The sequence below is a fragment of the Nyctibius grandis genome, chromosome Z (assembly GCF_013368605.1).
Source record: "Nyctibius grandis isolate bNycGra1 chromosome Z, bNycGra1.pri, whole genome shotgun sequence".
NCBI classification, from domain to species: Eukaryota; Metazoa; Chordata; class Aves; order Nyctibiiformes; family Nyctibiidae; genus Nyctibius; species Nyctibius grandis.
In genome coordinates this window covers 27,087,949-27,112,476 of record NC_090695.1, presented here as the reverse complement: position 1 = coordinate 27,112,476, position 24,528 = coordinate 27,087,949, and the positions used below count along the sequence as shown (strand labels likewise).

Sequence of the window (24,528 nt, the reverse complement as noted above, 5' to 3'; positions counted from 1 at the left end):
AGTAGGTGAATGTGTGATTCTGAATTCTGTGCATCCTGGATGCAAGATATTTTTTCAAGAAGTAAAAATAAAACCTAATCCTGACTGATCAGTTCTTAGTGCTCCCAGTATCATTTTTGCCTTGACCTCTATACTGAATTCCTAGTAATGCCTGATGAGTTTTGAGCAGAGGAGACTCCTCAGTTTTTTGACATCCTTAGAACTAATTTCTTTACAGTTAGTGCTGGTGCATACTACAAAAAGACAGTGATCTGATTTAAACAGTGTAAAATAACTGATTTTAATAATTTAAATCAGAAGGCCAAAAAGTTTAATTTTTTGTATTTGGTTTTAATTTTACTTTACATTTGTAGCTTTTCTTTTGCTCAATAGATCATTCTCATTTCATTTATGTATCAAAACATACTTGCAAATAAATATACCATTTGTCTTGTATTTGTTACTACTTTCTACTAGCAAAAGGGCCCCAGTACCTCTACATGTTCTGTTTCTTATTTAATGAGATTCCTAATTTTCACATTTTAATGTAAAATATACCAAAGATGTTTCTACTGCATAATGATCATTAAGGTGGTGTTGTACAAAAAAGTATTTAAACTAGTAAACTAGTAAACTGTTTTGCGGGGGATATATAAGTGATTTATACATATTTTGCATTAAAATTGGTTGGTTTATTAAAGTATGTATTGACTACAGTTAGAGAAGTGATGATGTATTCTGGTTCTTCATGGTGCAGATCTTTCAAAGTTAGCTTAAAAACAGATCACCACTTAACTTAGATTAAGTTTTTTTAATAATTGTGAATATCTTAATTTTAAAGAAGCAATGCAGGGCCAAGAACTTCCCCAGATTTCGTACTGCACCATGATAAGGCATACCATCCTTTGCATTTGCTGTGGTGTACTTCTTCCTTATTGTCGGAGCAAGAGCTGACGTCCTCTTGGAACACCTTTGGAAAAGGGAGAGATGTTTACCACATGCCTGCTCCACCAGGCCTCCCACAAATGCCGTCTGTCATGGCTGAACCATTGTTCGACGAACAGGCACGGTGGAGTCCCTCGTTCTGTGGCTTCCCTTCCAAGTGTGGCAGGGGCTAGAACCACTTACTGAAACATGCAGTTAAGTGGACATAGGAACCTCGGATCTGTTTGTTTCTTTGTTTTTACTAATCTCTTTTAGTTGACTAGGATGAGTGCATAACTGAACAAAAGTAAATGCTGGAATTTCAGGGACCATATCTCTTTTCTCACAGTCTTAGATCATTCTCATGCATGGATGTGGCTTTTTTTCAGCCATAACTTTGTTTTAAAATTGTATCTGCTACTTTTCTAAGGTATTTTCAGAAGTCTCAGTTCTGATCTATTAATGAGCTTCAAAAGCTCTGTGTCATTTTGATTTTATCTCTTGTCTTGGGGCAGCCTGAATCACCAGTTACAGAAACTTAAGTTCAACCAAAATCGTGCAGCAGACACCAGCTGCTATGCCTCCTACATCTGAGAAAAAGAAACCTTACTGTATACTTAAATAGGGAATTGAGTAGGGTTTATATGTACCTGACACTAATCTTGTTTGAAAGATTTTTAAGCTGGCAAAAAGCACATGCTGAATTACAGACATGAAATTTGACAGTAGAGATTTAAATAAGGCTCTGGACCCTCAAGCATGACTCTTGCCTTTGCATACCCACATACCCCCTCAGAATAGATTTAGCCTGTTACAGTAATGAGGGGAGCTTATTACCCAGGGCAGAGCATTCGACTTTCACCTCCCAGGCCATGGTTAATCTTTATTTTCCATGCCTTCAAAAATCCCTCTCAAGTTAGGCAATTATAGAAGTTCATATGCTTCATGTAGGAGAGCTAAGTAAAGTACTCTAGAGTTTGGAGAAAGACTTCAGCGGATAGATGATGTCTTCTGTCGCAAGTTCAGGAGGTGATGATTTTCTCAAACAGCTCTCCATTCAGTTTCAGGTTGTTTTATGAGCGCCAGCATTAGGAACATGTACTGCTATTTTAATATCTAGCATGTGTGATTACAATGAGGCAAATCATTAGCAACACAGTATCTCCACTTCGTGTCTCTAGCTGTGGAAATGAAAGAACAGCAAGTTTGAAGAGGTGATGCATCCAAATATATCCTTGTTCAGAAGATTAGTTGATCAAAGGCATTTTAAATCCATAGATCTTTGCAGTTTTGCACTATGTCTACCACTTGTTCAGTCAGCTGGACTTTTAATGAATTATAAGAACAGTGTTTCATCCTACCAAAGCAGAATTCAAAGGACTCCTGATGATTTCCAAATTGGTGAAAGCCTAACACATTTTTGTCTCTGCAGCTGAAAATGTCATGTGTCTAATTGAACCCCACAACATTAATAGACTTGGTTTTCAGTTCTGGCTTGTACATAAGCCTGTGCTGTGTGTTGATGTTTGTAAACCTAATTTGCATTAAGTCTTAATTAAATGTTCTACAAAACATCGAATGTTAGTGCACGCTGTGGCCTGTCATCCGTTTTATCTGCAACGGTGTGGTGGCTTTGCACCTTCGTATATATGGAAACTATATTACTGTACTCTTTCCTCTCTGCTTGTTGGATGCATGAGGAGCAGAGGTATTCATTTAATAAAGAAGGAACATATTTCTGTCAGAAGAATGGAATTACAGGCTGTCAGGTTAGCATGCATACCATTTCATCAGCTCAATGGGCTTCCACAGTGCAGGCTTTTACAGACATTATCTGCAAAAAGAAATACTGCTCTTCATCTTTGGGAAAAGAAAACATGAAATTGTGAACAGTGATGCCACAGCAATGATGAGCCAGAACAGCTCTCCCTTTCTCACAGGCAACAGTGCAGCAAATTTCTGGAGCACGTACATTATCATAACTGTAGGTACTCTCAGAAAAAGTCCATCATCAAACTGATATTCCATGGAGAGCAAATTGTGTTAGAGTTATTTGCCTCCAGTGTTGAAATGTCCAGTGTTCCAGGAAATCTGAGTTCAGCTTCATTACGAAGTGTCATACTATGGGATCAATTGTACATATACACAATTTCTAGTATGATACGCAACACAAGACAAAACCAATTATAGCTAGAATTGTCTCAAGAGGGTAGGAAGCTAACGTAATTTCTCTTAGTTTCTTCAGTTTCTTATTCTTCTCCTAGACCTACCAGCCGCAGGGAATGAATGACAGAAGGAAATGAAGGTCAATTAACTGTACCCAAATCTGAAGTTATGTTATCTGAAAGCCCATATGTTTGCTGCTTTGAATGTTGCTATCAAATTGCTCCAATATTAGAAGAAATTCTATCTATAGATAGAAGAAAAAAAGGTTTTTTTAGAGATAATCTTAACCCTACCAATGAAGCAAATTCTTAGTTTGGTACATTCCACAAGACTTTTTATTTTAGTCCAAGGCTTGCCATTGTACGTTGGAACACATTGGATTTGTCTTACCTTCTGTTAGGTGGATTTCCTGTTGGTACTGGCTTAGTCAGCCTTTTGTCATCCTCTGTCATTGAAGAACTCCTTAAAAATGTTTTTTGTGTCCTTAGTTACCAGAAAGAGATTCCACTCCCACATATACATAATACCAACTTAATACCATTTGTGTGAATACTACTATGAAGTGCTGTGTTCAACAGAATTGCACTTGCAACAATGAAATTAGTTACTGTTGCATTAGCCAGAAAGTGGTAAGCTTACAGCCTCTTCTGGCTAATGTTTTTATAGGACTCCCCACAAATACAAAGTAATGTTGAGATCCCACCGTAGAACTATTTTTTTTAAGTTTCTTCAGACTTCTGTTTAAAACAGTCCTATCATAATAACCAATCAGCTCTGGAAAGGTAGAAAATTAATTTCATAGACATTTCAGTCATGGACAGAAAATCCTTTCAGACTGTCTTCCCGTCTGTCTCCTCAGTAACCTCTCCAGTGCTTCACAGGGTCAATCTATCTTCTTCTAAAGACTATTCAAATAAACCATTGTGTAATAAATATTAATCTTGTGTCATATGGCTGAACTCAGGAAGACGGCACTAAATGTTTTAGAACGGGTTCTCCTTTGATATGCTGGATGTGAGGACTACCAGTATTTTTCTAAGTGAAAGCTTAAGGCATGTCTCCAGGCAGAAGGCATTGCAAAATAATATAGCAGTAGCTATTCTGCATGATCTTCTTCACATAGACACATTCATTCTGTGTTATGAGAGCTTTTTTTCTGCTTAGCTTAGCCCACATCACTCTTAGCCTGAAATAAGAGAGTTTACGCAGAAAGCTATTATAGAATATAAGTTATTTCCTCTGTGCATACAAACCTTCTCTACACAGAGGTACAGCGAGACACTATAAGCAGTCTGCGTGGAAACTTGGAAGCCTGGATTTTAGCAAGGGACTGAATGATTGATTCTCATTATTAAATACCAATTTTATAGTTAGAAGTGCCTGAATTTTGTGACAAGAATAGAATTATCATTAGAATTATCTCTAAAAGAAAAAAATCCTATATTACTAATGTAGTAAAACTAAAGACTGGGAAACATTTTCTGAAGTGGCTGAAACTGACTAACAGCTCTGAAATTAGGACAAATTAGAGAATTAATTTTGATTAGAGAATAATTATTTGAAACTAGTTTCAAAACTGCTAGCAGTGAGAAGTTGTACTTCCCAAAGGCACAGCTTGGAGGCTATGGCATTTGAGGGATGGGACATCTTTGTAGTAGTGGAGATCTCTTTTCTGGCTGGTTGTTGGGAAGGATTTGCACCAGTCTCCTATTTCTCTTTTCAGTGCACTGAGGCTACTGGAGGGGTAGGGAGGGTATTCTGTTATGAATCTCCTATTTATGCTGTCTACACTTGTCTCTTAAATGTTAACTGTCAATTATTATACAGGTTGCTGATTAGAAAACAGTTCCTAATCCAAATTCCTGTTAATATCTGTTTATAACATAATGCAAAGCAACAGGAGAGATTAAAAGACCTAGCACCAAGTACACTCTAATGTGATGGTAAGGACACTTTCCAGAAAAAAAGATTGGGTTCATCACTCTAGGAAGAAGCAAGAATTGAAGCCTGCCTCGTGCATTCAGAGCTACTACTCTAGCTACTGGATTTGAATGAGTTAGCAGTGCTACATATTGTAGCCATTCCTTTTGTTTCCTTGTGTGAGAAATGGCAGATATGTGTCATTTCAGCCAAATCTAATGGGACATTCTGAGAGAGAAAGGGAAGGGAGTATTTGCAACAAAACCAAAGATAAAAAATTTACTTCTGGGCTTTTTGTGGATACTTGAGTAGAACATAGCAAGGTTTGTGGGGAGAGAAATGAATTACAGGTATAGATTAGTGTTTCGTGGGATTTGGGTTTTTTTGTTTGTTTTTTTTTTTAATATTACACATTCTTGTGATACTAGTGGAGTCTGGCTAGTGCATGACTCTGAAGCTTGGGTAATAGAGAAGTCAAAGATTAGCCTTAGCATTTGTGCAAGGCTCCTGTCTTCAGTGAACTTTTGTCTTCTTAACATACATAGGTGAAGTGTTTCAGATTTATTTCTGGTGCATTCTACTGATTGAGTGCGATGAACCAGGCCATCTTATGTTTTGAATGGTAGCTTTCATGCCTCTGCCTGTTACTTCGTTTAACATTGATTTCGAATTCCTTTCTACACAAGATTCTTGCTTGAGGGAAACAGGTAGTAGAAAACAAAGAGGCAAAGGAAACAGAAAGAAACAATTTTCTCATTTTTTCTATAATGTTCTTTACTTTCAATCTGAAGATTTTTTCTTGACTCTTAAATTATTTTCCCCTCCCCTGCTTCCTTACAGAATTTAAAGGATTAGAGATAGGTAAGAATAACTTAAAGGTAATGATAAAGAAGAGAAGGTATCCAGCAAGATGGGTATCTGCTTTGATTTCTGTATAAGCTGAGTTATTCCCAGTAGCAAAGGATCCTGTATGGAGCCTAAGGATAAACCTATCTTGGAGGATTATCATCTAAAGCATTTAGATGTCCCCTCTAGCTGTAGAGGCTCTCATTCGTAGTCAAACCTGTAGGCCTTTTTCTCTCCTTTCCACTGCAGAAAGAACTTACCAGGATTTAATTCTCTCACATTCATGGAAAGGAAACCTCTGTTTTTCTGTTTTGTATGGATCCATGGCCTGCTTCTTTTCCTGCTTTTTCCTGTTCTGTCTCTCAACCTTCCTTTCTGGTGTCTTCCCTCATTTCCCATGTTTAATGTTATTTTTGTCTAGTGCACTTAGTTTCCTGATAAAATTAGACAAATGTAATCCTTGTATCATAATTTCTGAATAGTAACTTCTGAAGCTCTGATTTCAAACTAACTTGACAGTGGCCAGAAGTCTCAAAGATAATGAGGTTACTACGACCTTCCTGGTAAGGCAGCAGTTAGGGGAATGAGGCCCAAATTAGCACTTCCTTGATTTGTTGGACCTCAGCTTTCATCTGCTCCAGCTGTGCAAGCATCACCATGGAGAGCTCTCCTGCCCATACGGTGTGAGCCATGAATGTCGGTTTTAATGGCCTGGGTCCGCATACTTTATTTTGACACTTTCCTGTACTAGAGGGAAACTAGTGGAGATTCACCCTGATTGCCAAAATCTCGTATAAACCTTGTGCCCATCCTTTCCTAGTAACAGGCAGCATGCATTTACAGAGCTACTTTGCTGCCTCCATCTTGTCAACATTTCAGTGTGATAAGCTCTCTAGAGGTGCACTGCTTTAGTAGTCTGTCTCCCAAACAACCCTGTGATAATAACGGCAATTTCATAAGTAGAGAGCTTAAGAAACATGTCCCATTTCTTGCCTTTTTAATAAGATGTTTTTGTTCTCTCTGTTGATTTTGTTCTCGTGTGCTGTGCTGCATACTTCTCTGCTGTTTAGCTGTTTCCTGCTTCTTATTCCAGTGTACATGCTTTCCTGATTCATCAAGTACTGTCTGTCACTGTCCTCCTTATCCAGATATGTAGATGTTATAAGTACACTGCCTGTCTTACCTGTTGCCTGTGATGATTACTTTTGCTGTTTTGCTAGAGACTCTGCAGTACTAATTTTGTCTCCTTCAAGAATAGTGGCTCATAGTGATAGAAGTTGGCTGAGGACAATTCTTAGCACCTGAGACTGGACAGCTGACTGTCAGTGTTGGGGAGGGCAGACGAAGAGCCACACAGCAAATTACCTGGGATGCACTGTTAGGAATCACTAATGTTCCCTGTCCTCAATGCCTCTGAACAGTTGTTCAGGCTGGGATGTGTTGCACTCGTACCGAGTTCTGTACTGCAGCAGAAGCAGCAGAAAGTGAAACTAGTTTTCGTATAGTCAAGCGGGGTGCTTACAAACACAGTGACTAAAAGTGACATTATAAAAAGCCAGGGAATTACTGGTTTCCTTTTCATGTTTTAGACCAGTTGTATGTGTTCTTATTTTGCCCATTAACATATGTATAATATATAAAAATAGCTATATATATGTATATAATGCATATGTATTCTATATATACATATGTTTATACGTATCTAAATTGCTAATTTTTACCCGAGATCTCCCCTGATATATGTTGGGGCTAAGGATAAGACACACTAGGTGTTCAAAGCAGTTTCTTTTGAGTTTCTTCCCCCCCGGACCTTCTTGCGTAGTTGGTCGTATTCCCTCTTCACACGTGGAATTGAGAACTTCAGAGATCTGCTCAGCACTCAGCCAAATCACGTAGAAGTGCAGCAGACGGCAACGCAGGTACCACGTTCCTGACTCCTGGGTCTGCTCTGGCACCCCCGCTTCTCCTCCGTGGGCGGCAGCCTCACCGCTGGCTGCCAGGCACTGTGGGTGGGAGCGCGGCCGCAGCTGCCCCAGGCGGCCGGGCCGAGGCCGGCGCCGGAGCCGCTTCGCCCCTCGCCTGTCGCGGCTGCCGGAGGTTTCTCTCCGTTCTCGGGTGGGTGGCTGAGGCGGAGGAGCCCCGATTCCCGCCGGCCGGGACTGAGGGGCCTGCGTTTTGTCGCCCCCAGGCTCCTGACGGTGTGGCACGCACCGAGGAAAGGCTGACGGCGGCGCCGGCGGGCCCGAGGCGGCCCGTGAGCTCGGAGGCGTGCCCGGCGCTAGGACCCAGGAGGACGTGAGGCGGTTCTTCGGACCAGATTACAAATTGGCCGTGACTCAGTCCGCTCGGTGCGGAGCACAGCGGGCGGCAGCGGGAGCAGGTCGGTGTTGTCCGTTCGGTGGCGGGGCCGGGTGGTTGATGGGGTGCGGGGGCGAGAGCCAGAGCGGACCGGGCGCCGGGGTGCCCCCTTCCTCCGGGCTTCCTTCCCTGCCGCCCTCCCGCCTCGCCCGGCCTGGGCCCTGCCGCGCCGCTAACCGAGGCCGCCTGTTGTGTGGTGTTTTCCAGCAAGCCAAGATGGAGTACGAGTGGAAGCCCGACGAGCAGGGACTCCAGCAGATCCTGCAGCTGCTCAAGGAGTCCCAGTCCCCGGACACCACCACGCAGAGAGCCGTGCAACAAGTATCCTTGCCCGAGGCCTGCGTCGCGCGGGCGGGGCGGGCGGAGCGGGGCCGCGGCGGCCGGGCGGGCACTGGGGAGCTCGGCGGCGGGCGGGGGCACCGCGGCCTGCGCTGCGGCAGGCGGCGGCGGCGGCGGCCGGGCCTGCCCGGGGAGCCGCCACAGCGCGGTGGGCTGAGCCTCCACCGGAGCGGGCGGCCGTGGCGCGGCGTTTGAACCGCCGAGGCGGCCTGTGGTGCCCGGGCACCTGTTGCGAGCCCGGAGCCAAGGGCCGGGTGCTTTGGGTTTGTGGGTTTGGTTTGGGTTTTTGTTTTTGTTTTTTTTTTTTTTTCTTTTTTAAGCCCAGGCTCTGGGGCGGCTCCGCCGGTATCCGCCGCTTTCCCAGGTTCCCCGACGCTGGGCCGCCGCCATCGCCCAGCCCGCGGCGGGGCGGGAGCGCGGCCCTCGCAGTGGCGGATCCCGCCGAGGGGGCCGGGGGTGCCCCGCAGACCGCCGGACTGAGCAAGTGGCGCGGCGCGGGGTACCCGTCGCCCCTGCGACAAAGGGAGGGCGAGCAGGGGCCGCCTGAAGTAATCCGGCGCTGAGATTCGAGGCGAAATCCGTAGCGCGTGGGGGAAAGCCGCTGGCGGAGCTGCTGCCTGCACGCTCTCGTTGGCCTCCTGGCTCTGACACTGCGCATTTTGCTGTGTTGTGAGGGTGTTTCTGCTTGCCTGGAAGCCTGAGGCTGAAATGCTACTGCTCATTACACCCTTTAAAATTCACGGGAAGGGGGAAATCTACCGTATGTGGCTTCTTGTGCTGTTTTGCAGGGCATTTGGTATTAGTGTTGTGGATTGTTTGGGTTTTTTACCCCCAAAAGTCTCTCTTGATTGTAGAAACGATGAAATCGCAAGATTTTAAGGAACAAAGACAGAGAGAGTAAATTTTAAATTAAGACTAATAGAAGCATAAGTCTTGAAAAATAAAGCCCTCATCTACTGTCTCCTGTTCCTTGAGCTAGCCATATAAGTGCTTTAAAATATCTAGAAGTCCTGAAATTCTATGAAGAATACAAGTTTGTCATCTTGATCCCTTTTTATTTAAGGCATTTGCTTGAAGGTCTTCACAGAAAGCAACAGAATTTATTTAAATAGGCAAGAATATGTGTGTATGTGTGTATATATATATATTTATGGTAAGAGTTTAGCTTGAAGCGAAATTTGCTCCACTTCTAGGTTTTTGTAACAGATGTGGTCAAGCTTAGGAAGGCTTCTGCTCTTGTCTGAAAGGTGAAGATAGTTTTCATCTCGATCGTCTTGTTCTTGCAGCTATGTTTCAGTTTTTTGAGATGCTATTGCTTCCTTTTAAAAATCCTCAACAGAAGTGTCTAAGTAAAGTGTTCTGTTAATGCTCCAAACCTAAACTGGTGCTCTTTAGTATTTAAAATACAAAAGTGTTTATAGCAACAGTGTTTATAGTGTAGCTTTACTGTGAAATCACATTTTAAAGCTCTGATTCAAATGACTTAATAGCATCTGGTTTGTTTACTGAAAAATAGCAGCGTACCTGCGGATGGGCAATATAGGTGATGATGTCTGTCTTGAAGATGAGTAGAAATTGACTGAACAAAAGTGCTGTTAACTGATGTTTGAAATTCTTTTTAAATGGTAGTGCTAACTCCCTGCTGTGCTGAGACATCCGTGCTTTCAAGGAGGTCCTCATATGCTGGCCTGTGAAGGTTAGAGAAGTGGCACATTTTTACCATTGTGTTATACATCAGGTTGGCAAAATCTTCTAATACAACTTGACAGGCTGTGTCCTATAATTTAAATATGTATATATATATATATACACACACACACGTCATTTGAGATTGTTTCCACAAAAAATTTGTGATGGCTGTTGTATTTTTTTATGAGACTGTGGATAAGCATGAACTTCATGGTACAACTATCTGTGCATTTACAATTAAACAAGGTCTCATTGCTGACAGCTCAGTCTGTGGCTAGTTAGCATCATAAAAAATGATATGTCTAATATTAAAATGAGTAGCTTATCAAAATCATAGTGTTGTATTTTAATACTGAAATGCTTTTATTTATTGTGGAGCAGGAAAAAAAGATGTATTACGGGATTGTGTCTGAGTGGATTCCTTAAGTTTGGTGGACTTCTAAGTGTAAATACTGAAATCCAAAACTATAGAGAAAGCTTTTTTTTTTAGTGGCTTTACAAGTATTTGTAAGGATCTATTAATTTCTGTGTCTGACTCTGGATTTTTTTTTTTCAGATTTCCCCATAGCTAAAAAATATTGCTTCAGTAAGAAAATTACATAAACTGTTTTTAGTTTGTTCGTACTCTGTATATTGTGAGCTTATAGTCACAGCTAGCTGAAGTGATGCAGCAGTACATAACTCATTTAACAATCTTTGTACCCAGAAAGCTATAAATGCTGTGTGAAGATTCAACTTTCCTTAACAGTTTCTCTCTTAAGAAACTAGAACAACTCAATCAGTATCCAGATTTCAACAACTACCTGATTTTCGTTCTTACGAAGTTGAAGTCTGAAGGTAAGTTCTTGAGACTGTTTTATTCTGATTTGGTTTTGCCCTTTAAAAATATTTATTTATTTTATTTAGCTTGAAATAAATAGGAGGCTGATGCCTATAGTCAGTTTGCTGGTTGGTTGATCTCATAGTCATGTAGAACTCATCCTCTCAGGAGTCTTTGTGGAAAGAAATCTGATAACTTATTGGTGTTTGTAGTTTCAGCCTTGGAATAGATTCCATTCTAAATGTCCTATGAAATCTTCCCAGAAATGTTGGAGCATCGTACTTCTGTCACACTGTAGTGAAATTGTGGAATAAGTTTGATGAATGATGACTGTACACATTACAAAACGTGCTGCTAAATTCAGTTATTAGATAATGATCTCTCTAGTAAGGGGACTGTTAAATATTTTGAAGATCACATACTAGAATCTGTCAGAATCTTCATTCTGAAGTCTTAGTTCTGTAAAATGCAGTTAAGAAATCAGCTGGCTACTTACTGTTGTCTTATTCTTATGATTGTTAGTACAAACTGTGTATGGTATACTGTGTAGCCTCTACCAGCTGGTAAATTCAGAAAATTCCTTAGTAATGATCAGGATGTGTGAAAAATTGTCTTTCCAGTGTACTACAGCTACTGATTTGTGAGGTTTTTGACAGTGAAAGAAGTTTGTTTCAAGATCTGTTTTAGCACATCTGGCTTCATTACATTTGTTTGTAATTAACGTATTTGATTGTTTGGGTTGTTTTCTGGATTTTTTTCTTCATGTCCTGGTACCAGTGCTTTTTCTGCCTTCTAGTGTTTTACCTCTGTGTTTTTGGATGTTTGCTTTTTTCCCGTTGAATTAGATTTTAATTACATGTGGCCTTGTAATATTCAAAGACTCAGTAAGAACATTCATCTTAACTAGTGTTTTAGTTGTGCTATCAGCTTACTTCGGGATGAAGGAAACAGAGAGGAGGAAGAAAGTATATTTTCATATTTGAAGGCTGGAGTATATCCCAAAGTTTTTGTGTGTTTTGTGTGGGAAGTCTCCTGATCATCTGTAAGGCCTTGGGAGAATATCTCAAATCTGAGAGAGAAAGAGCTTTCAAGACCTGAATCAGTGAGGATATTAAATTTTTGAGCAAGGTGCCAGTGTAGATACACCTTGTGTTTTATACCATTAAAGAAAAGCAGAGCGAGTCCAGTGGTGGGATCTGGAGTTGGTACAAAGGATGTGACAAGAAGGGTGTTCCACATTTTTTTTTTTCCCAAATTTGTTTTCTAACACTGACTTACTTGCTAGTTTCCCCTCCTTCATTCTGTTCACCGCTTGAGCTTGAGATTCTAGGTACTGATGTGTGTTTAGCAATGTGTCAGAATATATTTTTCCAACAGACCTCCTTAGATTGTACAGTAATCTTCTTTTACCCTTCTTAATGTTTAGACACATCAATCTATTTGGAATTGGATGAAGAGCAGGAGATGCTAACTATTGCAAAATGGTTGTATAAAGTTGTTTTATCTGAGAAGAAAAAAATAGGATCTGGCAGGTTGAGGGGGCAAGCAAGTTGGGGAGAAGTAGCAAGTTAACTTCTAAGAAGGGGTGTTTGGGATCAGACTGCACTGATAACCTCTCACAGGTCCATCAGGTCTTTTCTAAGACTGCTGAGAAGCAGCTGGGTCTTCAGAGATGCTCTTGTCCTGCATCAGTGATATTTTTAGAGTCATAATCTTTTGTCCAAAGCAACTATTTTTTAACTTTGTATTTCTAGTTCAGGAAACTTGCAGAGTATTGAGGGTGCCATAGCTGAGTCTGGTATTGGTGCTTTTCATAGTATTTCCCAAGTTCTAAATATCCTGTTACCCTGTTTGCGTAGGACTAATGAGGGACGGTGGAAGACTGTTGGTTGGATTTGCTTTTAATCAAGGTAACAAGCAAGGTAAAGAGACTGTTAGAACTGCTATTCAGTAGCTACAATGCTCTTGTATCCTATTTTGGACCAGTAGGGGAAAAAGTGGTGGACTCATCAGGTGGGTAACTTGTCTTCATTACAACTGGGAAAGTATTCTTCCATTTCCCATCCTGAAGAGAGTTCTGTTGGCGGTCTGTCCGACAGCCTTGCCAAGTTTGTTGGCTAGGGGAGAGAGCTAGTGTACTTTACACCACAGACCAAAGCATAGACATTCTTACTGTTGGAAGTTCATGCTTTCGTTATGGCTATACTGTCCCAGCAGGAGGAGCCATGAAGATAAGCTTCCAACATCACTGACAGCTTATCCAATTAAAGTAAGGGTTTTTTTGATAGTGCATGAGAAAGAACTTGGTTTGAGAGAAGATGGGACTAACCTTTGATTCAGTTTTTGCCACTGTTGAAATCACTGCTGAGAAAACTGTGCTTAAAGGATACATTTAGGTGACAGCTCCTGAATGTGGGAATTCTGTAATGGTTGATTGAAATGTGTGTTAAATAGCCTCAATTTATTGCTGTGGAGGTTGTACCAAATTATCTTTGACCTGAGTCTTACACCTCTACAGGCAAATAACTTTGCAAGCAAACTTCTGTTTGCAAAGCTGGTTGTTTCACTGAGGCCTGCCTCTAAGATACTTAGGTAAATCTTATGTGCAGGGAATTTACTTTGTTTTAGCATCAGAGGTATTACTTTTCAGTTGCCAAAAGTATAACTTCTTTTTCCCTGCAGTGTTAGCTTCATCAGGCTTCTGTGTCTGAATGCTTGTGAGTTGCAGGTTTTAGGTCTATTGTGGTACTCCTACACATATGTGGTGGTTTTCTTCTTTTTGTTTTCAAATTCTGTGGGCCTTGTTAAGCTGTCAAAGCTTGTTAAGCTTGGGTATTCCTGGAAACAGGTGTTGCCCTGCTGCAATTTCATCCGTGAAAACGTATGGCCTATACACACCCTAGCTTTAAGCACCTCCTTTGTTTTTCTTTTAACTAATGTGCGTTTCTAAAGATAGCATTGTGAATCTGGACAAACCCCAATGTTACAAATATCACAGAATATAAAAAACGTTGAGAAAACAGCATTCAGTCCTGGAAGTCAGATAGTAGGCAAGCTGATGGAATGAAATACAATCCTAAGCCATCAAAGATTGTGGTATAGATCTCTAGAATGTACTTCCTAGGAGGCACGGTGCTCAGAGATCTTCCTTAGTTGGGTGAGATGAGTCCAGATTAATTGAAAAATATCTGAATGAAAGAAGCTTGGTTTTACTAATTTATCTGTAAATTAAAATATTACTCACATGCTCTGTTAGTGTAGCTGTTCCTTCTTGGTTTGGGAGGTATAAAACCTCGCAGATAATATAGTGGGATTGCCCTGCCTTAGTGTTGGTTTTGTGCTTGTTTTCTTGGGTTTTTTTTTTCCTGATGTCCCCTGAGCTGAGCTCAGAATGCTGTAGGCTTCTGTATTCTGTTAATGAGTTTTCTGGAGTGTGTGCATGCTGCTGCTGCTGCTGTTTCTCAGTTCACTTTCTGTATTTTATGTGTTGTTGACCGAAACAGTCCAGTGCTGCAAGGGAGTATCAGCTTTGCCTCTTGTTGCTTTCTTCACTTACTTGCAGCTTCCCTTTTTTCTTTCAAGTCATGCATCTAAATCCTCCTTTCCTTGTTTGCATTTTTACTTCTGTAGTCCAAGTCTGTTCCCTTGAAGGAAAATATGAGAAAGTATTGTCCTAATTTCGGCCTCCTTGCTGTCTTGCCGAGGCCAGTTCTAGCCTCTAGTTAAGGTACATTGAGGCAGTTGTCCAAGACATCTGAAGCATGAGGGAGGTCAGAGGAAGGACCTCTAGGTGCCATAATATGGACAATTCATACTGTAAGTAGAAGTTCTGAGTTTATTTCGGACCTTGTTGACCATATTGATGAAATTCCCAAAGTTGTCTGTATCAAAGCCTTGCTTTGTTTATACCTTCTGCAAATGAATGTAAATAAGATCCCTTTTTTTCCCGCAACTAAAATAGACTGACAAAAATATCCTTCTTAATTCATCTGTCTTGTCCTTTTGTAGGGCAACTTTCTCAATTCCCTGGTGTTTTCTTCTTATTATTTTTAACCTGGAATTACACCATGCTTTATCTCACACAGTATCCTGAGTTTTGTGAATGAGAGGTGGATCTCGCTTGCACTAAATCGTCAAAAGATGATGTCCATTGTCGTTCACCAGGAATACTCTCTAATCTTCATAAACTAAAGTTGTCAGTTAGGGAGCATTGGGTATGATGACTGTCTTAATCCTGCCATAACATTTTGTTCATGCAAGGTTGTATCAGCATACTGTGCGATGAGGAGGCCTGCTTGCATCAGCAAAGACTACTGTGTTGCCTTCTGGTAACATTTCTCTGTTCAACTCTAAGGAGAAACAAAATTGAGACTTTGTAATCTCTGCACACCTACTCCTGCTGTGTTTCTGCATGTATCCATTCTTTCACTGCGATCTTCACACCTCTGAGTGTGAAAAAAGGGAAGCTGTCCTTACATGGGGTTGGAATTAATGTGGCATCCTACTTGGCCTAATATGGCCTTCATGTTGCAAGAACAGAAGTGGTGGCAAAGCTTACCACTTCTTAAGTAAGATTTGACATGCCTAACGCCTCTTTATGTGGTGAAAAAAGAAACAGAACTACTGATATATCTATTCTAGTTAAGATTCAGACTGCCCATCCTTATTCGCAAAGGTTAGTTTGTGCACAGCTTCTGTAAAGTTTGTGTTTGTCCCCCTCTTCTCTGTCCGCTGGGCTCTTGGCAGGTCCTAGGCTAATGGGAAAATATTGAGACAAATGCATGATGGTCCTGGTAGCTTTTTGCTGGCCTGTACAGCCATAGTTATCTATCCTGTTGCACCTATACAAAGCCTTTGTGATTCTTATCTTGGATTCTGTTTCAGTGACTGACTCTTCACCCCATCCTAACATGGGAACTCTAGTCTTTGGTCTCAACAGTGGATTGATGATGGCCTGGTGTAAGGCTATCGCAGTCAAGGATCAGAATCCTTGAGATGAACTTTCAGGCTGAAGGTGAATGAGCTGGGATTGAGAACACTGCTTTAGTACTGCCTTTGTCATAGGCTTTAAGGATGGTCTTTAAGTTTATTTCCAAAATGCTTTGGATTTTTATAAATCAGTTGAAGATAGAGCAGTGTCTCTGCAACTCTTGATCTTGTTCGTGTGATGACTTAGTCATTCAGAGTACCTTACTTTGACATGGAACATTACTGTGCAGGAAGGTCCTGTCCCCATCCTCTCCTCAAGTTTTTATTTCAACAGAAGTCCACGCAAATGGTAATTTATTTTCCGGTAATTGTGACGCTAATAATTCATCTAGGTCTTCAAGCAGAATTTGAAATGGCTTTTTATAAACTATTACTGGGATCCAAACTGATCTTGGGGGTATGATGTGAATGTTTTCTGGTGAGTGTTGGAATGTAAACTTGATCTGACCAGCAGTTTTCATGAGTCCATTCCATTATGAATTTTCATGGCTTGTTGGTGTTGAAAGATCTTTGAAGCTGAGCAAGAAAAAAACATTTTGTGAGGTCAGGTGTCAATTCACCAGCTACCAGTTTCAGGAAGGTATCTTTGAGGAGGATTAATCCAGAAAAGTGGTTCAACAGCTTTAACTGTTTAATTAAAACAAATGCCCCCCTACCCTTGCCCCTCTGTACCATCATCCTGCATGATGTCATTATTAAATATGCTAAAATAACTGCCAAGGAGTGAATCTGATTGCATTACAATTCAGAAGTCAAGTCAGATTAATGTACCCTTACGCTTTAAAATGCTGTATAACAAATGTAGTGTCCTACTTAAACAACAGCAAAACATTTTTTCTCTTAAGTTCAGATACATGAAGAAATACAAAAAGAAATTAAGCCTGACTGAGTTTTAGTAATCAATACGTAAAGTAATTCAGGTGCATAAATACCTTAAGGGAAACCAAGTTATGAAATAATGAATTTTGTCAGATCACTAAAAATTCCATGTTTTTTCCCCATATGCTGGCTTATTCTTTCTTTCCATGCCTCTGTAGAGATATTGTAGTGCAGTGGAGATACCTGTTTCCAGGCTCCTCCAAGGAAGCCACCCAAGGAGTCTTGTGTATGTTGGAGGCACTTCCATGCTCTCTACCTTGCTGGGAGCCCTCCCAGGCAGCTTTGGAGTGTTTTGGCCTGTTGACTAGCCTAGTGCCTTCATGTACTTAATTGTATTGGTTTAGGTTCTTCAAAAGTGCTCTTCACTGTAAGCATTTTGGGGGTGAGTCTTGGACTATATTTTCTCTCAAGTAGCTTGTGGAGAGAAAGGACATAAGTTTTTAGGCTTTCCCTTGATTCCTCAGGTCATCAAACTCTTGGTTTTGTTTGCTATGCCTTTTTCTGAAGATCAGGTAGTCTTGGGTAAGGTCTGCTTTGGCTTCACAATAAATGTGACTTTTTCTGGGGTAAGTTGGAGGTATTTAGCCAGCTATTTGAAGCCTTTCCTTAGTGCGTCTTACAAGCTGAACGTAGTCTGCTGCAAGGGATATTTCTTTGTATGCTTTTTTTTTTAAGTCAAACTCTCCTACTCAGTGATGTTTGGTTGTTTCTCATGTCAAATCTAAGTGTACTTAAAATGCCAGTATCAAGCATACCTATGTGGCGTTTTCCTACAGAACGGGAAAGGGTTGCTGGTGTGATTTCTAAAGGTACTTCTGTCCACCAAGCACTACTTGATTCCGTGCAATTCTGAGGTGCCTCCTACCTGAAAAAATGGTGTCTCCTACTCATGAGGCTACATGATGGTGTCTGATTTAGGCTGTGATGGCTCCTAGGAAGCAACATCACCACCTCTTTCTGGGTTCTCAGAAAGCAGGCTTACTGTGAGGCGTTAGAATGATATAACAGTTTCAGTATGTTTGTTACCTTGCAGTGGTGGGGCAGGTGCAATTGATTAGCTGACCACTTACATGAAGCCAAATAAAGGAATGCCTGTTACCGCTTCTCATGTGCAAGTAAAAACCCTTTTCCTTTGATGCCAAAAGGGAGTGGAACCCAGGGAAAAAAAAAAAAAAATTTCAATACTACCAGTAATAGTACCCACAGTATTTTTGGCCAGGTCCAGAATTGAATATCTTTACTGAAAGCAATCTAAAGACCCATATAAAAGCACATCTTGATCCCACATGTTGATGCTAATATCAGTAACTGGCTAAGCATTACTACTGCTTTTGAAAAGCATTTTAAACTCCTGTCTTCTCCTTCTATAATGACATAATTCTTACTCTTCAGAACCACATGAAGATTTTGCTCAGCTATGCCTTCTGCTTTCAAAAGGTATTCAGGAGCAACAGTGCCATGACAGAGTCATAAGTACCAATAATGACTGCAGTCTGCATTCGGCTCAGTATAGGCAGCTTATAACAGCTTAGCCCTGCAGCACTGGACTGGGCAACACCACTACTTCCTAGTGAGGTTTTCTTCATCTGAAGTGGCACACACTGGCTGTTTAAGCAAGTACAGATTCAACAGTACAAATTTTTATTTTGATATCTCCAGTGAAAAAGCATTTACATAACTTCAAGTGATGGATGTTCTTCTTTGAATCAGTAGATAAGCTACGGAACAGAGGTGATTTTGACTGGCAAGCTTTAAGTCTCAGAAGATTTAAGCGTTCCAAAATGGCAAGCACTCACAGTTACAGGAAACTTTCCTACCTTCCCAAAGAAAGGAGGCTGATGAAGTCAGCTGAAACTGAAACTAAAGAGACTAAAGACAGATTTCAAATGACTTGGAAGAGAAGGGGCAGCGCAGTCACATATCAAAGCTGCTTAGATAATAGTCTTATTTTCACTGGTACTCATGAGTAGCAGAGGATCGGTTACTGTTCCTAGTAAGAATTCTTGTGTAGCCAAATACTAGGAAAAAAATAAGTTTCTAAAATAATAACAATAAAAGATGAAATTGTATAAAAGTGTATTGAATTAAAAGCAGGTCCATGCTCTCTATTTTATTATTGTAGCTAGATGCACAGCTGCTTAGGAAGAACAGCTCTACTAGTGCCAGAACTATTCTGCTGTTCACCAGAGTGCAACTTAATGTTGCTAATTGAAAATCTGATTATAGTATCTGGAAAAGTCAGCCAGAACGAAAAAAGAAAATAGGAAACACACGGAGTACAGGCTTAGGAAATAAAAATGATAAGGTTTTGTCTTGAATTAATTGGACATTATAGGGGAAGAAGCCTTACTGGGAAGGAACGGTATCAGTTAGAGAAACAAAGTAGTCCAGCTTTAAAAAAGACCTATACATGCATGTCACCACACAACTTTCTGTTATGTCATACCTATAGGATATGGACAGAAGGAGAAGTAGTCAAAATTTCCGATGCATAGCACCCTGTACAACACCAGTGTTGGTGAGTGTCCTGTATTTTGTGCTTCCCAGGACTCACTTAGCAGTTTGAACAGAATTCTGGATTTCTCAATTTGATAACATAGCCTCATTTTACTCATCCAATTAATCCTCACGTTCCAACAGCTATTCATATGACAGATTGTCATATGTTTTAGTACATAACATTCACCTTTTGTATATTCAGAGAGTGACAAAACTTCTGTTCATCTGACCAAATCACTTCTTCAGATAGATTAATGACTCTAAATCCTAATTAATTCACTGCCAAATGCTGTCTAAGCAACTTCCATTGGGAAGCTCATAATTTCCTTTCCCTATGCACTTGACATAGTGTGAAGGTACTTGTGCGCCCACCCCCAACAAATAAACGCCAAAGAGATAGGACATTACTTTTTAGATGGTCTCAAACTGCAACAATATCTTGCTTTCAATACCTAGTATGGGACCTTATAGTGAATCATACTCTTGTCACACTGAATCTCCATTTCTTATTAAGGATTCTTCTGCTCTTCATAGAATTCTAGCACTGATTTAACTGCAAGATCAGGAGGTGATACATAAAATGGCATTAGAGAGGAAAAGAGCGAGGCAACCAGTTTGTGGGTATATGGTAGAGAAGCTGAAAGTAGGAGTGAAACCAGAGGATTTGTTTTTTAAACTTTTTGTGTTTTGCAAGCCTGTAGAGATGTACAGATCTTGGCATTCTGGTTGACCTGTGGTCATTATTAGTTAGAATGCAGAAACTTCCATAACTAACCAACAAACTAGTTGTTGGTCAGCAGTTCAACACCCTTCCCATATTGTCTACAGTTCAGTTTTATTTACACCACCATCTTCAGAAGCATAGCTGTTGCTACTTATTATTCAATAACTATGCAACACTCGGCATCAGCGGAACATTTCCAGCTTTGCTTTCCTGTCTTACAGACATTCCTAAGCTTAGGCAGGTGTGTCAAATTGTTTTCCATGACTCACATGGGTCAATTGAGCACTGATTAATTTCAGACTAGCCACTATATTTCAAGGTCACTTATGTATTCAGATACACTGAATGTTTTGAAACATTGTCAGTCCTGCTTCTGATGTGATAGTAAACCAAACCAGTTTAAGCCAAAAGTGTTCCACTTAAGGTTACTTAGAAGTCCAGCATCAAAAAAAAAGAGGATCTTTTTCTGCTAGGAAGCTCATGAAGCTATCGCTGTACTGTATTCATATACAATAGGACAGAAGAAATTATTTACCTTCTACTTCCAATATGACACTGCTCTGGTGGGATCTGTATTTTTTTGGTTTTAGCTCTTTTAAGAGACAGCCAGTCTCTCATTAATGGATCAGAAATCTTTATGCACAACAGTGACACTAGTGATTTTTATCACATTTTGTATTTGTATGTATTAAATCCATATCACTAGTTAAAACACACAGAATGACAGCTTATTTCTGAAAATGGCTTAACAGCTTTAAGACTGAAAATGATAGAGAGTAGTTTTGCTTTAGAAGTCTCACCCTAACATTTGAAGTTGCTAATATCACAAGAGTAATAGGGCAAAATATAGCCATGCTTATAATCTTTATATCACAGGCTATGAATGCATAAACGCTACCCTCATCCCAGACACTCAGTTCTTTTAGCAATCTAGGAAGTTACCTTCTAATGAAGAGAGCATGAAAAGGCATGGTGGAACTATTGGTGAAACAAAAGGACTTGCAGGTGAGCTACAAAAACCTTGTTGCTTTCACTTACACACCCTATGTCATACAAACCCTCATTAGAGGAAATATGGCTGTTTGACAACACACTCTTGTTCTCAAAAGCACTGCAGTAGCCCTAAAATAATTGATATCTGTGTAATGCGGGTTTGTGTCCATTTGCTCTGTCTATAAACCATTAAAATCTGGAACTGATGTGAGGGTCTTGTGACAGAATTGAAAATTTGCTGAGAACCAAATGATGGTTATGTGGTATGGTTTTATTACAAAGTGAGGCAATGTGAGAGGGGAATCTTCCACTGATGAACTGATTTGGCACGAAAGATTTTATCAAATGCCAGAGGTGTGCTTTGCTTTCCTACTTTTTCTTGTACTATATGTTCTTGTCAACTCTCTATACTTCCAGGTTGACTGAGATAGAAGGAGGCAAGACTGTGATCTTTTTTGATGGCTGAAGCATATGGCTGACAGAACTTATCACAGAATCTATGAAGACTAAAGGGTGTCTTACTCAGCTCTTAAACCATCTGCCTGTAATCTTGGTGTTACAGCAAGAACTCCATCCAGACCTATATTACTGTCTTCTGACAGTGTAGCTGTTAAGTTGTTGAACACCCTGGATTCCATAAATATCCTTGTGCAGCCGTATCATGGTTTTCTCAAACTAAGATTTTCACTATGGTGTGGTTTGGGTTGTGTTTTTGTTTTTTTTTTTTAAATGCCTGAGTATCAGATTCTATGCTGCTTCTCTAGCTCAAGTGGTTGGTGTTTGTTTAGTACTCAGTCTGTCTTTGTGGTTTCTGCTTGTCACTTCTCAGTATTGTGATAATTGAATTTGCTTTTTGTTTTTAATCTTTCTTCATTTTCTTGCTTCATGAATTCTGTTTCATTTGTCAGAGATGTGACTTTCACTATGAATCCCATGGGATCTTTGTTGCAGGTCTGTGGGATAAACACTTGCTATGAAGAATAGTCTTTCTGTTATCTTGGCTAAAGGAATGGATTTAAGATGTTTCATGCTGCTATATACCATAGGATAGTTCATGAAGAAAAAAATGGTGCTGAAGTTTCACCTTAATGTGACCTTGATTTTTTTTATCTAAACCAGCTGGCTAATCTGTCTATTTCTGACACAAGGAACTTAGTAGTATCTCTATCTCCGCTTGGTTAAATTGAAGCTGTTGCCTTGTCCCTTTTGTAATTGTAGCCAGGTATTCTAAAGGATTAATGTTTTTCCTTAATGCACTGTTTGATATTTTCATGCTGGAGTTTGTACTAATAGTGTCTAATGTACCGTGTTCTAGTCAGACTTTGGTTGGCACTCTGACTTTTTTCACCCCAAGAAGATGCTGCTGGCTGATACAGAATGAGTAACTGTTGTATTCTGTGTCTAACTGTCGCTGCTGCTGGTGGTTTATTGTGGCTTGCAAGGGTTTTAAATCGTGTGGAAATTAAGGAAGACTCCTTTGACTTCCTCTTAATAATCAGTTCCACCTCTCTTATGAAGAGAGGCTGAGAGAGCTGGGTCTGTTCATCTTGGAGAAGACTGAGAGGGGACCTTATCAACACTTACAAATACCCTAGGGGTGGGTGTCAAGAGGAGGGGACCAGACTCTTCTTAGTGGTGCCCAGTGACAGGACAAGGGGCAATGGGCACAAGCTGAAACATGGGAAGTTCCATCTGAATAGGAGGAGGAACTTCTTTACTTTGAGGGTGGCAGAGCACTAGAACAGGCTGCTCAGGGAGGTTGTGGAGTCTCCTTCTCTAGAGATATTCAAAACCTGCCTGGATGCAACGCTGTGCAACCTGCTCTAAGTGAACCTGCTTTGGCAGGGGATTGGACTAGATGATCTCCAGAGGTCCCTTCCAACCCTTAACCATTCTGTGATTTATGGAGGACTGGATTTCTTGAAGATGTGTGTACCTATAAATGGATTATAGTTAGGTAAAGCAATCAGAATTTGACATACTATATTGGCATAAGAGTTGATGTAGAGATTTTACTTTTAATTCAGAGAGTATTTCAAGCAAACTTGAGACTGATCAAGAGTTCAAGCGAGAATTTCTTTCTTTAGGTCATTCTTCACCTGATCTTTATTAATGATATCTTCAAAACTTTAAACAAAATTACAAAATTGCTTTATTTGACTTACCAAGTAGTAGTAGTAATACTTGTCACATCTCACAACCAAGTTCTGTGGTTGAGAAAAGTTTGTCTACTCATCCAGTCTTTAATATTTTTATTTAGAATAATTAATCCTTTCTTCCCTCCTTTTCCATTCTCACAGAGAAGTTGTTGGTCCTCGAAATGCAGTGCTGTGCAAGTGAAATGACTTTTATTTTTATATTGTTTAGAAGTTGGTGGGTATTTAAAACATACAGTGTAGGTTAAGTTATGGAATTGTTTCAAATATGTGTATAGGGTGGATTTCTGGTTTATAAAGTTACTGAATTCTATGTAAAGAATATGTTGGTTTGTAAATCAATACATTTATAGTTATGGAGCATAAAAAAATAGTGCTTTTTAGGAGAACTGAAATATGAACATAAAAACAACATTTAAAAGTACATGACAGTCTGGTTTTGGTGCTCAAATAAAATCAGTTGATTAAAATGAATTTTAATTTCTGATCAGCCAAACAAACCCCCCTCTTCTGAAAAGTACTGTTTGTGTTCTAACTAGCATAGATCACAATAGAAAGTGTCTTTAATGTCTGTCAGTCAGACGTCGCAGGTGAGAGTGTTGGTGTTGTGATGTGATAACTTTAGTTTGAAAATACTTTATATTTGAAAGTGATATCTCTTATTTTGCTTATCCTTATTTCTGCTGGGATGTTAATAGTTTTGAAGGCCTGGAATAGATCTATGTGTAAATTAATTCTTGGCACAAAGGAACTTTGAACATACTTATTTCTTGCCCAAATCAGAGCTTCACACAAAAAAACTCAAACAAGTGGCTAAAACACTAATTAAAATTAGCTTCCTGTGCTGATGAGGGTTGCTGTACACTGTAAATTTAAATTTTCTTATAGTATAAACTAGTCCTTTATGTACAACATCATGATCTCACTTTCAGCGTATTTCAGAAGTAATACTAAGTTACTGATGCCCTTGGTTGGAGAACCAAACATGAGTCTGCTCCAAAATAAATGAAAAACCTAGCCTGTTCTTTTTCTGTTCCTCCTCTTGTCCCAGTAATTTAGAGGAATTTGCAGGCAAAAAGAGCTCAGTGAAGAGAACTCAAACTGTTCCCTAAATTTAAACTCTTACTCAGTTCACGTCTATTCTGGTCACTTTTTTCTTATTGTTCACACTATGCAACACCTACCTGTTAACACTTTTTAAAGACACTTTTTTTTTTTTTCCATCTCCCTCTAATTATTAATTTAAT

At 40.1% G+C, this 24,528-nt stretch overlaps 1 protein-coding gene across 3 annotated transcripts in view; it reads left to right on the top strand.

The window, feature by feature from the left end:
• Positions 1-24,528, top strand: part of TNPO1 (transportin 1) — an 80,624-nt gene that overhangs the window by 13,899 nt on the left and 42,197 nt on the right. For 2 of the 3 annotated variants that reach the window (XM_068422702.1, XM_068422705.1), the window contains exons 2-4: positions 8,024-8,215; positions 8,401-8,514; positions 10,983-11,058. In XM_068422702.1, coding sequence (XP_068278803.1) covers positions 8,410-8,514; positions 10,983-11,058 — 181 coding nt within the window. In that variant the 5' untranslated portion in view covers positions 8,024-8,215; positions 8,401-8,409. Of the gene's footprint in view, positions 1-7,876; positions 7,951-8,023; positions 8,216-8,400; positions 8,515-10,982; positions 11,059-24,528 lie in introns of those variants that run through there. The other variant, XM_068422703.1, reaches the window with a different exon arrangement.